The sequence below is a fragment of the Jaculus jaculus genome, chromosome 4 (assembly GCF_020740685.1).
Source record: "Jaculus jaculus isolate mJacJac1 chromosome 4, mJacJac1.mat.Y.cur, whole genome shotgun sequence".
Classification (NCBI taxonomy): domain Eukaryota; kingdom Metazoa; phylum Chordata; class Mammalia; order Rodentia; family Dipodidae; genus Jaculus; species Jaculus jaculus.
In genome coordinates, this window is record NC_059105.1 from 39426426 (window position 1) to 39441083 (window position 14658).

Below are 14658 nucleotides of genomic sequence, written 5' to 3' on the forward strand. Positions count from 1 at the left end.
AGGGTCCTTAGGCTTCACAGGCAAGCGCCTAACCACTAAGCCATCTCTCCAGCCCAACATTCTGTTTTATCTGGTATGTGAGGACCAACAGTGTGGTCTCTCTTCTTGGTGCCTCTAATTTATCACTTAGGCTTAGGGTAATGGGACACTGAGGACATAATCGCAACCCTCTGGCTGCAGTCTTCCTTCCCAAAGACCCTTCCCAGAGGCCCCAGATACCCAGGGATCAGGTATCACTATGCTTTCCGTCGAAGGCCTGAAGAGCTCTGTGTTGAAGGCTGTGGTGACCCTGCGTGGAGACACCATCCAGCGCTGGTGTTTCTACAGCCATCCTTCCCCTTTCAGATGCCCCTGTCCCCCTGAGGGTGAAGGAGCTTTTGAACATGGAGCTTTTGAACTCAAAGGAGGCCTATCCCCTTTCTTGGTGTGTAGAAATGGGCACTCTTGCACTTGGTAAACCTCAAAAAAGGGGGCCAGGCATAGTGCTGCACTGGAGAGACAGAGGTAGGAGCAGGAGGATTGCTGTGAGTTCAAGGCCACCCTGACACTACAGGGTAAATTCACCGATGCGCTTTCCTCCCTCCCTCCCTCCTTTCCTTCTCCTTCTCCTTCTCTCTCTTAGGGTCTCATTCTAGCTCAGACTGACCTGGAACTCATTGTGTCGTCCAGGTTGGCCTCAAACTCACTGCAATCTTCCTACCTCAGCCTCTTTAGTACCGTGATTAAAGGCGTGAATCACCAAGCCCAGCCAGATTCACCTTTGAGCAGGTTTACATGTTAAAGTTTCCCTAAGATAATGATCTATGGCTAAAATGTGACTTAAAGACTTCCTTCATTACGAGCTGTCTCCTGGATTTAGACTGTGTGTGCATGTGGACACACACACATGTGTTTACCTATCTCTGTAAGCTTTGAGAAGTACAAGGAACAGGAAGTGAGGATGGAAGGCCACCTCAATAGCTGGCCAGGTGGCCACCTCAACCCTCGGAGCCCCTGGGCCATCGAACATCTGGAGGCCTTGTGTTCCAATGAACTACTGGGTTTGGCAGGAGGGAGGCTGAGCTCTGGACTCCATCTCTCTGTGGGTCAGATGGCGTCACTCCAGCCACAGCCAGTGAGCTTCACCCAGGGAGGACGAGGGGGCGTGGCTGCAGGCCGTCAGAAGCCCACACCCCACAGCTACAACCACCCCAGCCCACCCCAGAGCCTTGCTGCTGACCACTTTGCAGTGGGACAGGAAATGGGTTTTCAGGGCACAGTTATTTCCCTTCCATCTGTTTTCAGATCTATAAAGATGACTCAACCCCGTTATGACAAGGGAATGACAACTTACAAGTGAAAGTGGGATCCTGACCTTTTGAGAGTAAGGGAGGTGCACGGACTCCAGGATCTCCTGTGCCTTCAGGTCTGCGCTCTGTGTCAATCCAGCCAGAAAATGTCGGTCTAGAGGAATCTGCCGAGTACCTTCTGCGGAAGGAAATGGCATTTTCTGTATGTATGTATGTATGGGAGAGAAACAGAGAGAGAATGGGTGCACCAGGGCCTGTAGCCACTACAAAAGAACTCCAGATACATGAGCCACCTTGTGCATCTGGCCTAAGTGGGTTCTGAGGGTCTTTAGGCTTCACAGACAAGTGCCTTAACTGCTAAGCCATCTCTCCAGCCAGGAAATGGCATATCTGAAGAGTCGTAACAAGAAAGGCAAAGTCTATATTCACACGCTGGCCACCAGAGGAGAAGGCCTAGGTCTTCTGCACAGGGCTGTTCCCTGTCTGCATCTGTGACCTGCCGCAGGGTTGCCAAGCCTTCCCTCCACTGCTCATGGCATTTGCTTGTCAGCACACGTCATGCTCTCCAAGCATGTGGGTTTGGATCTTTCAGCGGAGACTCGTGACTAAAGGAAGCCCCTGAACACTGAGCGTGGAGGCTTGACATAACTTAAGCTTGCTTTCTTCACTGTTAACCGTTCAGATTGCTTTTTCGTGCTTGCTGCTGCTGTGAGCTATCATGTTTTAGGATTAGAGCATTGTCCTCTGGCTCTGATTTGTTTTTTTTTGTTTTCTGAGATTGAGTGTCACTCTAGCCCAGGCTGACCTGGAATTCACTATGTAGTCTCAGGGTGGCTGGCCTTGAACTCATGGCAATCCTCCTACCTCTGCCTCATGAGTGCTGGGATTAAAGACATGCACCGCCACGCCCGGCTCTAGTACTGGATTTAAAAAAAAATTTTGTGTGTGTATTTATTTGAGAGCGACAGACGCAGAGAGAAAGATGGGGGTGGGGTGGGGGAGAGAGAGAGAGAATGGGTGCGCCAGGGCTTCCAGCTGCTGCAAACAAACTCCAGACACATGCGCCCCCTTGTGCATCTGGCTAACGTGGGTCCTGGGGAGTCGAGCCTCCAACCAGGGTCCTTAGGCTTTACAGGCAAGTGCTTAACCGCTAAGCCATCTCTCCAGCCCCTAGTACTAGATTTTTAAAAAAAATATTTTTATTTATTTATTTGTAAGCAGAGAGAGATAGAAGAGAGGCAGACACAGAGAGAGTAGGTGCACCAGGGTCTCCAGCCACTGCAAATGAACTCTGGATGCATGTGACACTTTGTACAGCTGGCTTTATGTAGGCACTGGGGAATCGAACTCAGGTTCTTAGGCTCTGTAGGCAAGTGCCTTAACCACTGAGCAATCTTTCCAGCCCTAGTATTGGATTTTTAAGAAAAAAAAATATTTTTATTTATTTGCAAGGATAAAGGGAGGGAAGAAGGGACCTAGGGAGGGAGGGAGAGTGAGCACACGCTAGCGCCTTAGTCACTGCAAATGAACTTTAGGGGCATGCACCACTTCATGCATCCGGCTTTACACAGGTACTGGGGGATTGAACCCGGCTTGTTAGGTTTTTGCAGGAAAATCCTTAAGCAGTGCGAAATCTCTACAGCTCAGTTATTTTACACACACACACACACACACACACACACACACACACACACACGTTTTTCTTTTTGGTTTTTTCGAGGAAGGGTTTCACTCTAGCCTAGGCTGACCTGTATTCACTATGTAGTTTCAGGCTGGCCTTGAACTCACAGTGATCCTCCTACCTTTGCTGCCAGTGCTGGGATTTAAGGCGTGTGCCACTATACCCCACGATCAGATATTTTTTTGTGTGATATGTTTGTGTCCTTCATGGTATAGAAGGACTCCTGGAGAGGGATGTCATGCGTTCCACCCATGGCCACCACTGTCATTGTGCTGGTTGGAACATGGGTATCAGAGGTGTGCCAGTGGAAGACCTCAAAAGCACTGGGGAGGCAGAGGTAGGAGGATCGTCATGAGTTCAAGGCCACCCTGAGACTCCCTAGTGAATTTCAGGTCAGCCTGAGCTAGAGTGAGACCCTACTTAAAAAAAAAAAGCTAAGGCCATCACCCAAAGGTGACAGACAACCCCAGTACAGCCTTGTTCCTATCACCATAGTAGGTGATCTCCATGGGGACTAGGCTCCCTGGTGTCCCAGAATCTTGGCTTCTTTCCTACTGTTTGGAGGAGGTGAGCTGGGGTTATCTCAGAACATAAGCTTAAAGCCCTCGGAGAAAAGCCTGGCTCAATCGCACGGTGAGCCTTTGCACCTTACTTCCTGGTCCTCATGCAAAGCCAAAAAGGAGAATAGAGTGGGATCTGTGGGAGCCTCTCCTGTGTCTGAACTCCTAACAGTGAGTGGCAGGATTGAAGTAGCCAATCACTGGGTGCATTACACCTCAGGGACCATGTCATCCCACTGGACACCGGGGCACATGTAGTGATGCTTCCTCCAGCACACCTGTGTCTGGGGCCCTGTCAGCCCTGGGAGGTGGCAGCGAGTCAGCAAGCTGCTGAGCTACTAGGAGGGGAGGAAGGGAGCAGGTATTGGATGGGTTGTCAGAGGGGCACATCAAGCTGGAAGCCCTGGCAAGAGGTCAGGATGGCCTGAGGAGAAGATGGGGCATTCTCAATGAATGGGAAACCAGACAGACTGACAGACCAGACAGACTGGCGTTCACATTTGCTGAGGGTTAAATTCTTGTCTCCTTCAAAACTTATTTGGATCATGAATTTGTTTTTCTTTTTTTCTTTTCTTTCTTTTTTTTTATTTTATTTTTGAGGTAGGGTCTTACTCTAGCCCAGGTTGACCTGGAATTCACTTTGTAGTCTCAGGGTGGCCTCGAACTCACAGCAATCCTCCTACCTCTGCCTCCCAAGTGCTGGGATTAAAGGCGTGCGTCACCATATCCCACTCTAGCTCATGAAATTTAATTGCCATTGTAATTAAGAGATGGGATTCTTGACCTGGGAGTGGAGCATTGGCCTAACATGAGCAAGGGCCTGGGTTGGATCTTTTGTACAAGGTGGGTGATTAGCCTAAGTGGGCTCCATCCTCATGGGTGGGCTGGTGCTATCATTACAGGGCGAGTTTGCACTCTCCTTGCTCCTTCTTGCTTTTTTGCTTTTTGCCATCAGGCGATGCAATCAGAGGGCCATCACCAGAGCATTGCTTGGTCTTGGATTTCCCAGCCCTTGGAAATGTGAGAAATAAATTCAGCTTTTTACAAATGACACTGTCTAAGGACGTGGGGATATGGTTAGAGCTGCACAAACAAGCTAAGACAGCATCCGATCTCTCTCTGGACAAGTGACATACTGTAGCCCGGGGAACAGGGCTCCTGCCCTCCTCCTTCTACACCTAGCTTGGAGAGAAGAGAAGAGAGAGAGAAAGAGGCAGATAGGGAGAGAGAAAGAGAGAGAGAGAGAGAGAAAGAGAGAGAGAATGGGCACATCGGGGCCCTCAGCTGTTGTAAATGAACTCCAGACGCATGCGTCACCTTGTACATCTGGCTTACGTAGACCCCAGGGAATAGAACCTGGGTCCTTTGGCTTCGAAGGCAAACACCTTATCCGCTAAGCCATCTCTGCAGCCCTTACTTGTGTTTCTTTTGCACAGTATGTGAGTGGGAGAAGGGTGACTTAAAGGGTGCTGGGAGGGGGTGTTTGGATTGGTTGAAGGAGGAGGAAGGCAGGAGCCTCCGTCCCCCAGGTCCCAGGAAGGCGCCTACTGCAACCACGCTCTTACATCAGCCCCTGCACGTCTTCCTTGGTCAAGCAAGAGCATGTGAACTAATGTACTTATTTACTGAGCAAGTGGTCCTGGGTTGTCTCTCTCTCTCTCTCTCCCTCCCTCCCTCTGTGTGTGTGTGTGTGTGTGTATGGGGGGGCTGTTAGAGAGAAGCACTCACTGTCCCTTGCTTCAGTGCGCTTTGTCCCATGACAAGAACTACCTTGGTGATTTGAGGGCCAGTAACCAGGGCTCTGACTTAGTGTAATTCCTTAAGAAATGTGAAAAAATTAGTGCAGCTAACAACAACAACAGCAAAAGTCCCTTTAAGTGCAGCTTACCTTCTGATAGCAGATTGAGGGTAGTGTTGCCCACAGCGAAGATAGGGTTCAGGTCTGAATAGCAGTGCCGGCTTACAATATGTCCACCTAAGGTCTAGGAAAACAGAGTTCCAGTTCAATTAGTTTCTCCCTCAATTCTTCTATCCCACAGGCACCTGTTGGTGGCCCTCTCATGGCTGTGGAAGGGTCAAGACTTCAGTCACTTTTTTTTTTCTTTTTTGGTTTTTCGAGGTAGGGTCTCGCACTAGCCCAGGCTGACCTGGAATTCACTATGTAGTCTCAGGGTGGCCTCGAACTCACAGCGATCCTCCTACCTCTGCCTCCCGAGTGCTGGGATTAAAGGCGTGTGCCACCATGCCCGGCTGTTGTTGTTTTGAGGTAGGATCTCACTCTAGCCCAGGCTGACCTGGAATTCACTATGTAGTCTCAGGGTGGACATGCTTCTCCGCGGTGGTTTGCACAGTCCAGAACACGAGAGGCCGCGCTCGCTGCTCTGGGCACTGCGCTCCCCTTAATGCCGTCCACAGCTAAAGCAGGGCCTTTCACGGGCCGGCCTCGAGGTTAGCGCAACCTTGACCTCCCTTTCTCACCTGTGAGGCTGCTTAGTCGCTGTGCTGAATGTGACTTAGAATTCTCCTCCACACAGGTTTGCTAAATGCCCTTTGTTGATTTCACATCCTTATTTACTGGCCTGCTGTGTCCACGGGGACCTTCCTGCGAACCGATTCGATTCTGCAGGTGCAAGTTGGGAGCAGAGCAGGCGCGGGGCGCCCAGGGAGCGGGTCGGGAACCTACCGCCACGTTCCGGACCTGCTGGCCCGCCAGGCTCCGCAGGTGCTTCAGGAGGGCGCGGTAAGTCCGGGTTTTCTCCCCCGGGAGCTGAGCGATGCTCTCGCTCAAGACGTCCTTCACTTGAGCCAGGCTGCAGCCCGCGCCGATCGTCAGTCCTGGAAAACAGGCGCGGCGGCATGGACGTCGAGGAGCGCCCCGGGCTGGCTGCTAGGGAGTCCTAGCGAAGTCAACCTCACCCGTCCCGGGTCGCCCAGGTCAGTCCCCTGGGCTGCAGGCTTTCTAAACTTTTTTGTTTGTTTGTTTGTTTTTGGTTTTTCGAGGTAGGGTCTCACTCTGTTCCAGGCTGACCTGGAATTCACTCTGTAGTCTCAGGGTGGCCTTGAACTCACGGCGATCCTCCTACCTCTGCCTCCCGAGTGCTGGGATTAAAGGCGTGCGCCACCACGCCCGGCTTTTTCTAAACTTTTAATAGGGCCACACTCTTATATGGACAGATATGAGAAAATAGAAGCTAGAGAGAAGAAAGGCAGCAGCATGCAAGTGGTAGACCTTACCAGAACTTTGCATGACTCTCCGGAGTGGTTAAGAGGGATAAATATGATGACATGAATGCACAGGCAAAAGTCATTCAATTCCCTAGGTCATGGTCTAAAAATCAGTATTTTTTTTTGTAGGAAAAGATTTAATTTTCAAGGATTTGTGCAGACAGTGGTGAATCAAGCATCGTATTTCAGTTATAAAAAGGACCTGACTTCATTCCCACCCCCAGCCCACAAGGTTCGTGGGGATGCAGTTGGAATCAGATGCAAGACTGCTATCCCCATGCCTCCACCCTACTCCCCCAGAGGAACAACTGCTTATGAATTTTAGCCCAAAGTATAAGTCAAAGCAACCAAAGCAGTGTGTAAAATAGGTTCTATTTACCTTCTTACATAAGCTCAAGAAATTAAATAGGCTGCGTAGTTCTTTCTCTCTATAAATGATCATCACTTTGTGCACTTTTTGGTACCTTCTGATGTGAAAGCATTTCATAATATAATAACTCAAGAATTTAGGGCTGGAGCGATAACTTAGTGGTTAAGGCATTTTCTTGTGACGCCCAAGGACCCAGGTTCATTTCTCCAGGACTCATGTAAGCCACATGCACAAGATCTATATGTGGTGTTTGTTTACAGCAGCTGAGGGTCCTGGCGTGCCTATTCTCTGTCTCTCTAACTCTTTATCTCTATCAGCTTCTTTCTCTCAAATAAATAAAATAAATAAAAAATAAGAAAAATATATAGAGAGAATTTAGCCAGGCATAGGTGGCACATGCCTTTAATCCCAGCACTTGGGAGGCCTAGGTAGGAGTATAGCTGTGTTTGAGGCCAGCCTGAGGCTACATAGTGAATTCCAGGTCAGCTTGGGCTAGAGTAAGACCCTGCCTTGAAAGTCAAAACAAAACAAAACAAAACACAACAACAACAACAAAAAGAATTTAGGCCAAGATGATCCACAGTGGAATACAATCAGTAATGTTTTGACTGCAGGTTTCCCACTACTAACAGATATTATTTTAAAAAAATATTTTATTTTTATTTACTTATTTATTTGACAGAGAAAGTGGGAGGGAAGGAGGGGGGAGGAGAATGGGCACACCAGGGCTTCCAGCCACTGAAAATCCAGATATGTGCGCCCCCTTGTGCATCTGGCTAATGTGGGTCCTGGGGAATTGAACCTGGGTCCTTTGGCTTTGCAGGACATGCCTTAACTACTAAGCCATCTCTCCAGCCCCAAACAGTTATTATTTATTTGTGAGGAGAGAAAGCGAGCAAGCAAGAGAGAGGGCAAGAGAGCACATGGGTACGCTAGGGCCTCTTGCCTCTGCAAACAAAGTTCAGACGCATGTGCCACTTTGTGCATCTGGCTTTTACGTGCATTCTGTGTCTGCTGGAGCCTGGTATTTATTTCATTTCTTAAAAATAAGATTTTGGCAATTTCATACATGTATATATAATTATTTGATCATATTCACCCTATCACTCTCTCCATTTTCCCTTCCAGTCCCACTGAACCTCTTTTCTTCCCAACCACTTTCTTCCCTACTTTCATGTCTTGTGACCCACCAAATTTAATCAGGGTTGCTTGCACGACATGTGGGGGGGTATTTACTGAGCATGGGCAACCAGAGGCATTTTCTTCCGTGGTGCCTGATAAATAACCCCGCCTATGCTCATGTAGGCAACCCTACCTGGTTTCAGTGAGCCTTCTCCTCCCTCCCCATCACACACAAGGAATCAAAAAGACACTAAGGTGGAAAAGTGGCTATCTGGAAAGAAGGGGGTTCAATAAAAGGAGGATGGGAGGGAAGACAAGTGAAAGTCATGAAAGGGGATGATCACAGTATGTCATACACATATAAAAAATTGTCAATAAAAAAAAAAAAAAAACAAAACTGGTCTGGGCCAGAGGGATGGCTTAGCGGTTAAGGTGCTTTCCTGAAAAGCCCAAGGACCCAGGTTTGACTCCCCGGGACTTAGGTAAGCCAGATGCACAGGGAGCAGTCTGCAGATCTGCAGTGGCTGGAGGCCCTGGTGCGCCCATTGTCTCTCTCTCTGTACCTGCCTATTTATGTATATCTCTCTCTCTCTCAAATAAATAAACAAAAATAAATATTAAAAAAAACTTGTCTGGCATGGTGGAGCATACCTTAAATTCTAGCACTTGAGAGGCAGAGGTAGGAGGATTGCTGTGAGATCTAGGCCACTCTGAGACTACATAGTGAATTCCAGGTCAGCCTGGGCTAGAGCGAGACCCTACCTCGAAAAATCAAAATAAACTAATAAATAAAATGAAAATTAAAAATTAAAAAAACCCCAACAATTGACATGCCTGGATAATGCCTGGATAAAGTCAGTAGATGAAAGAAAGGAGGGAAGGAAAGAAAGAAAGAGGGAATGCCTTTCCTTCAGACATCACTGGCAATATTTCCTCAGGATGGGGTGGGGGGTCTCATGAGTTCCTCCTCCATCCATGACTGACAGTTGATGATCCTAACTGTGAGCAGTTCTTACACACATAACCACAGGAGCTGGGTCTTTAACTTTGGCAAAGCTCCTGCCCTCAGGAGCACATGGTGGCACATGCCTGTAATCCCACAACTCAAGAGGCTGAGGCAGGAGGATTACCAGTTTGAGGCTAGCTTGGGCTACATAATGAAATCTTATCTCTAAAACCAAACAAAACCCTCAAACAAACTCTAGCTTTATCTTTGCAGGAGCCTAGAGAAACCAACCTTCATCCTTATTACATAGCTTCTTCTCTCTAACAACACTCAGGGCCTTAATAGTAGGGAAGAAACCACATGCAACAAACACATGAAAAACAAAAACAAAAACACAAATCTTACTGTTTTGGTTAGGTCAGCAGCTTCACATGGACCACTCTCACTCATGAATGCCTTCTTTTTTGACACATGGTCTCATGTTGTTAAGGCTGTCTTTGAACTTGCTATGTAGCTGAGGCTGGCCCTGAACTCCTGATCCTCCTGCCTCCATCCCCCAAGTGTTGGAATTATAGGCATGTGACACTATGCCAGACTGCCTGTTCCTACCCCATCCACTTACAAAATATTATTTATTTGTAAGAAAAGACAGAGGGAGAGAGAGAGAGAGAGAGAGAGAGAAGGAGGGAGGGAGAATGAGTATGCCAGCGCCTCTAGCCACTGCAAATGAACTCCAGATGCATGTGCCTCTTTATGCCTCTGGCTTTACATGGGCACTGGAAAACTGAACCTGGGTCATTCGATTTTGCAGGCAAGCACTTTAACTACTGGGCCGTCTCTCCATTTCCTTACCCCCTCTTTTGAGGCAGGTCTCACTGTAGCCTAGGCTGACCTGGAACTCATTCTGGAGCGGAGGCTGGCTTTGAATTCACACCTATCCTCCTACCTCAGGCTTCTGAGTGCTGGGATAAGAGGAGTGAGCCATCGTGTCCAACTTGCCTGCCTCTTTTTTGACACAGAGAGAAAAGGACAGTTTGAATCCCGTGGGGAGTGAAATGCTAGCTGTTCACTTGAGGGCTTCTGCTCAGGCTCAGGCCAGGCCATGTGCTGGGGGACTTTTGTTTGCCCGTTTCCATTGTTCACACCACCACCTTAACCCTGGCTGGGTTCTTCCATTTCCTGTAATTCTATTTCTGTTTTATTCCATCTCTCCTCACAAAAACCTAGCTTGCATTCTGGTGGAGCTGGATAGATCTTCAACTCTGATGTCCACAAAGGGAGTTTCCTTTCAATTCCATGCTTCCCAGAGTTCCTGGGCCTATGGGATACGTACACATACAGCAAGTTTCTGGAGCACTTTATAGTATATAAAGATATTGAAAGAAACGTATATAGAGACAACTGAGCATGTGATGTGTACAGGCATGTAAAATTTAAATAAACATTTAAATTAAAATTACATCTGTCAGAAATTTGTTTCCTGTTGTTGGTGGGGCAGATGTGGCTTCCAGTTCACCACCAGTGAACTTGTCCATGCTTTTGGACCATAGGGTTTGAGACGCATGCAATTGACCTTGAAGACCACTAGAGGGCGCCCACACCTCAGCATTGCTCAGATTTCAGTCTGGCTTTGCTTGGCCATTGGACAGGCCGCGGAGGGTGCCTGGGGGCCGCAGTGGGAGACTTTTTAACTGGAACCTGTTAGAGGACCTTGGGAAAGTGCCCTTTCTTTATGCATCTCAGTTTCTTCGTGTATAAAATGAAGGAGTGGAGGTATTGTGAGGACTTCTCTCAAGGTGCCCTTTGGGGTATCACAAAAGGGCTCAGAGACAGGGAAGGGTGGGAAAAAGTTTACCCTTCTCATTCCATAAAGCAGACTTTTAAAATTTTATGCATTTTATTTAAGACTCAAGTACATGGTCATGATGTTAAGAGAGGCTTGAAAATAGTGTCTGGGTGAAGAGTGTAAAAGGGGCTGGAGAGATGGCTCAGCAGTTGAGGCATTTACCCGCAAAGCCTAAGGACTCAGGTTTGATTCCCCAGGACCCACGTAAGCTACATGTGCAAGGTGGCTCATGCGTCTGGAGTTCTCTTCCTACTCCCTTTCTCTCTGCCTGTCTCTCTCCAATCATCATAATAAAAGAGTGTAAAGGGTCTCCTGCCTTAAACTTTGTTTAGGCTGAAGCTCCAGTCTACCCATTCTTCCTCTCCTCCTTCCTTCTCCTCCTCTCCTCTCCTCTCCTCCTCTTGTTCTCCCCACTCCTCCCCTCCCCTCCTCTCCTCCTCTCTTATCCTTCTCTTATCCTCCCCCTCCTCTCCTTCTCTTCTCCTCCTCCCCTTCTCTACTCTCCTTCTTCCTTCCTCTTCTCCCCTCCTCTCCTCCTTTCCTCTTCTCCTCCCCTCCTCCCTTCTTCCCCTCCCCTCCCCTCCTCTCCTCAAAACAAAAGCTGGACAAAACCCAAGAAAAGGGTTTTTTTTTTTTTTTTTTGCAAATGGAGATGGCCAGTCTGGGACTAGCAGGCTCACGGGTCTGCAGCATATCTACCTTTGCTGGTGGCTGCAGGCTGGAAAGGTAGGATTCCTGGCTGCCAGTGACTGCCTTGTCCTGGGTCCCTTCTCTGCCTCCCACAGACCCCTACAGAGACACATGGAACCAACATTTTTTTTTTTTTTGGAGGCAATTTCTCACTCTAGCCCAGGTTGACCTGGAACTCACTCTGTAGCCTCGGGCTGACCTTAAATTCACAGCAGTCCTCCTACAAGTTTCTGTTTTGCCAACTTCTATGTTGCCCAAGTGAAGGAAGCCATTACTATCACTGTATTTCACTGCATTCAAGTTTCAGACCCATTCATTTATTCGTTCATTTATTTTTTTTTTTCTTGCCATGAACTCACTTATCAGCTACTGAGCAATTCTATGCATACTCAGGACTAGTTCTGGGGGACAAAGACAGGGAGAAAAGTGAGGTCTATTTGCTAAAAGGTTTTCCATGCACTTTGAATGTGATTTTGCACATTTTCCTACTCTGGATTCTCCTTTGTCTGACATAGTACTCTCCAGTGGTGGGCTCTGCAGGGTGTTCAAAGTGACTGTGAGTGCGTGCTTGCCTGTGGCTCTCTGTCCTGGTTGGCCTCTTGCTATTGTTCCTGTAAGAAGCATGGGAGACAATATTTCTCCGCCTCTCCGCTGAAATCGCCTCTCTTCCATCCAAGTGACACAGTCTGTTTGCTGTCTCTGGGATACCGTAGTACGTACAGGCAAGACTTCGGCAAGTGAGCACAAGGTTTAGGGTGGTGTACCCACAAAAGGTTTTGCTAATCACATTTCACAGTGGGGACGCACTCTCACATTAGAAAAATGACGAGGAGGCTAGAGAGGTGGCTCAGCTCCTCCTGAACAAGCATGAGGGCCTGAGGAGAGCCGAGTTTAAATAGCCCCAGTATAATAGCTGGGTGTGGCCATGCACGTCTGTAACCCCAGTCCTGCAGAGGAGCACACCTGAGAAGCTTCCAGAACCAGTAAATGAAAAAGACTGTGGCTTTAAAAAAGACCAGGCAGCAGAGCAATGGAGCAGGACACTCATGCCACAGCAGGTGAGCACCTTCTGCCACAGGCGTGCGTATATGGTACTGCAAGGGCACATACACGTGCATACACTATGCACCACACACCCACCCACACCACCACATTACACACCCATACCCAGAAGCAAAATTTCCAAAATGAAAAGTGAAGCTGGGTGTGGTGGCACTCAGCACCCAGCACTCAGGAGGCAGAGGTAGGAGGGTTGCGGTGAGTTCGAGGCCACCCTGAGACTACATAGTGAGTTCCAGGTCAGCCTGGACTAGAGTGAGACACTGCCTTGAAAAACAAAAATGAAAAAAGAAAGAAAAGTGATGAAGAGTTAGAATAAGTTCACACATGACGTGTCAAGAGGCTCTGACTTATTTGGCAAGTTTAAGTTTAATACAGAGGTTGAATGATTGACTTTTCTCTCTTTCTTTCTTCCTTTTTTTTTTTTTTTTTTTGGGTTTTCAAGGTAGGGTCTTACTCCAGCCCAGGCTGACCTGGAATTCACTATGGAGTCTCAGGGTGGCCTCGAACTCACGGCGATCCTCCTACCTCTGCCTCCCGAGTGCTGGGATTAAAGGCATGCGCCACCACGCCCGGCTCTCTCTGTCTTTTTTGAGACAAGGTTTCATGTAGCCCAGGCTGACCTTGAACTTGCTACGTAGTGGAGGCTGGCCTTGAACTCCCCATCCCTCTTTTTCCATAAGCGCTAGGATTGCAGGGATGAACTGGTGAATTCACTGCCATCTTACTCGGCACCCAGGAACTCACCATCGCTAGTTGTCGACACCACCCTCAGCTCCGAGATCCTAGCAGGAGAGAGGAGAACTGGGTAGAAGTGTCCTTGAGATTTCATTGCTGGTCCTGGAGAATGAGTGTAGTTTTAGAGATAGGAACGAGAAAAATCCCTTTCTTTGCATTTTCTCATAAACGTGTTCCCATATAAAGTTAAATATTGACAATAAATGTGTGTGGAAGCAGAAGCAATGACCGTATACTGTGCCGAGTGAATTTGTAGAGCGTGCTCTCCGGATGTGTGTTTTCAATCATTGATATTCTCAGTACCTTATGTGAGCAGACATAAGGGTGGGAAGCTCGTAAAGCACTTTCACAGAGGCACCAGAAGACATGTGAAAAAATGTTTATGGGGCTGGAGATGTAGTTTGGTAGTGGAAACTAGCACGCGTGGAACTGGGTCTGATCCTCAGCATGGAAACAGGTAAGCGTTTGTAAAAACCAAACCTGGAGGGCTGGAGAGATGGCTTAGCGGTTAAGGCATTTGCCTGCAATGCCAAAGGATCCTGGTTTGGCTCTCCAGGATCCACGTAAGCTAGATGCACAAGGGGGCGCGTGCGCTTGGAATTCGTTTGCAGTGGCTAGAGACCCTGGCCTACCCATTCTCTCCCCTCACTCTCTACCTCTTTCTTTCTCTCAAATAAATAAATAAAACACATTTTATTTATTTATTTATTTTGAGGTAGGATTTCACTGTAGCTCAGGTGACCTGGAACTCACTATGTAGTCTCAGGATGGCCTTGAACTCACAGCGACTCTCCTACCCCTGCTTCTGAGTGCTGGGTTTAAAGGCGTTAGCCACCATGCCTGGCTCCTATTCAATATTTACTGTGAAAACACGCTAAGGGGCAAGATAAATAATTTAAGGGGCTAGAGAGATGGCTTAGTGGTTAAGCACTTGCCTGTGAAGCCTAAGGACCCCGGTTCAAGGCTCAATTCCCCAGGACCCACATTAGCCAGATGCATAAGGTGGCGCATGCATCTGGAGTTCGTTTGCAGTGGCCGGAGGCCCTGGGGTGCCCATTCTCTCTCTCTCTGCCTCTTTCCCTCTCTGTCTGTGTGTCATTCTCAAATAAATAAAAACAAAACAAAAATTTTT

The 14658-nt window shown here is 48.1% G+C and overlaps 1 protein-coding gene across 1 annotated transcript in view; it reads right to left on the reverse strand.

Moving 5' to 3' along the window:
• The window catches only part of LOC101617188 (aldehyde oxidase 2), an 88753-nt gene that overhangs the window by 54511 nt on the left and 19584 nt on the right, over window positions 1–14658 (reverse strand). Inside the window, exons 10-13 of the mRNA XM_045148365.1 lie at window positions 13536–13628; window positions 6214–6365; window positions 5419–5512; window positions 1355–1467 (exon numbers count right to left, since the gene is read on the reverse strand). Of these exons, the coding sequence (XP_045004300.1) occupies window positions 1355–1467; window positions 5419–5512; window positions 6214–6365; window positions 13536–13628 (452 nt within the window). The remainder of the gene's footprint in view (window positions 1–1354; window positions 1468–5418; window positions 5513–6213; window positions 6366–13535; window positions 13629–14658) is intronic.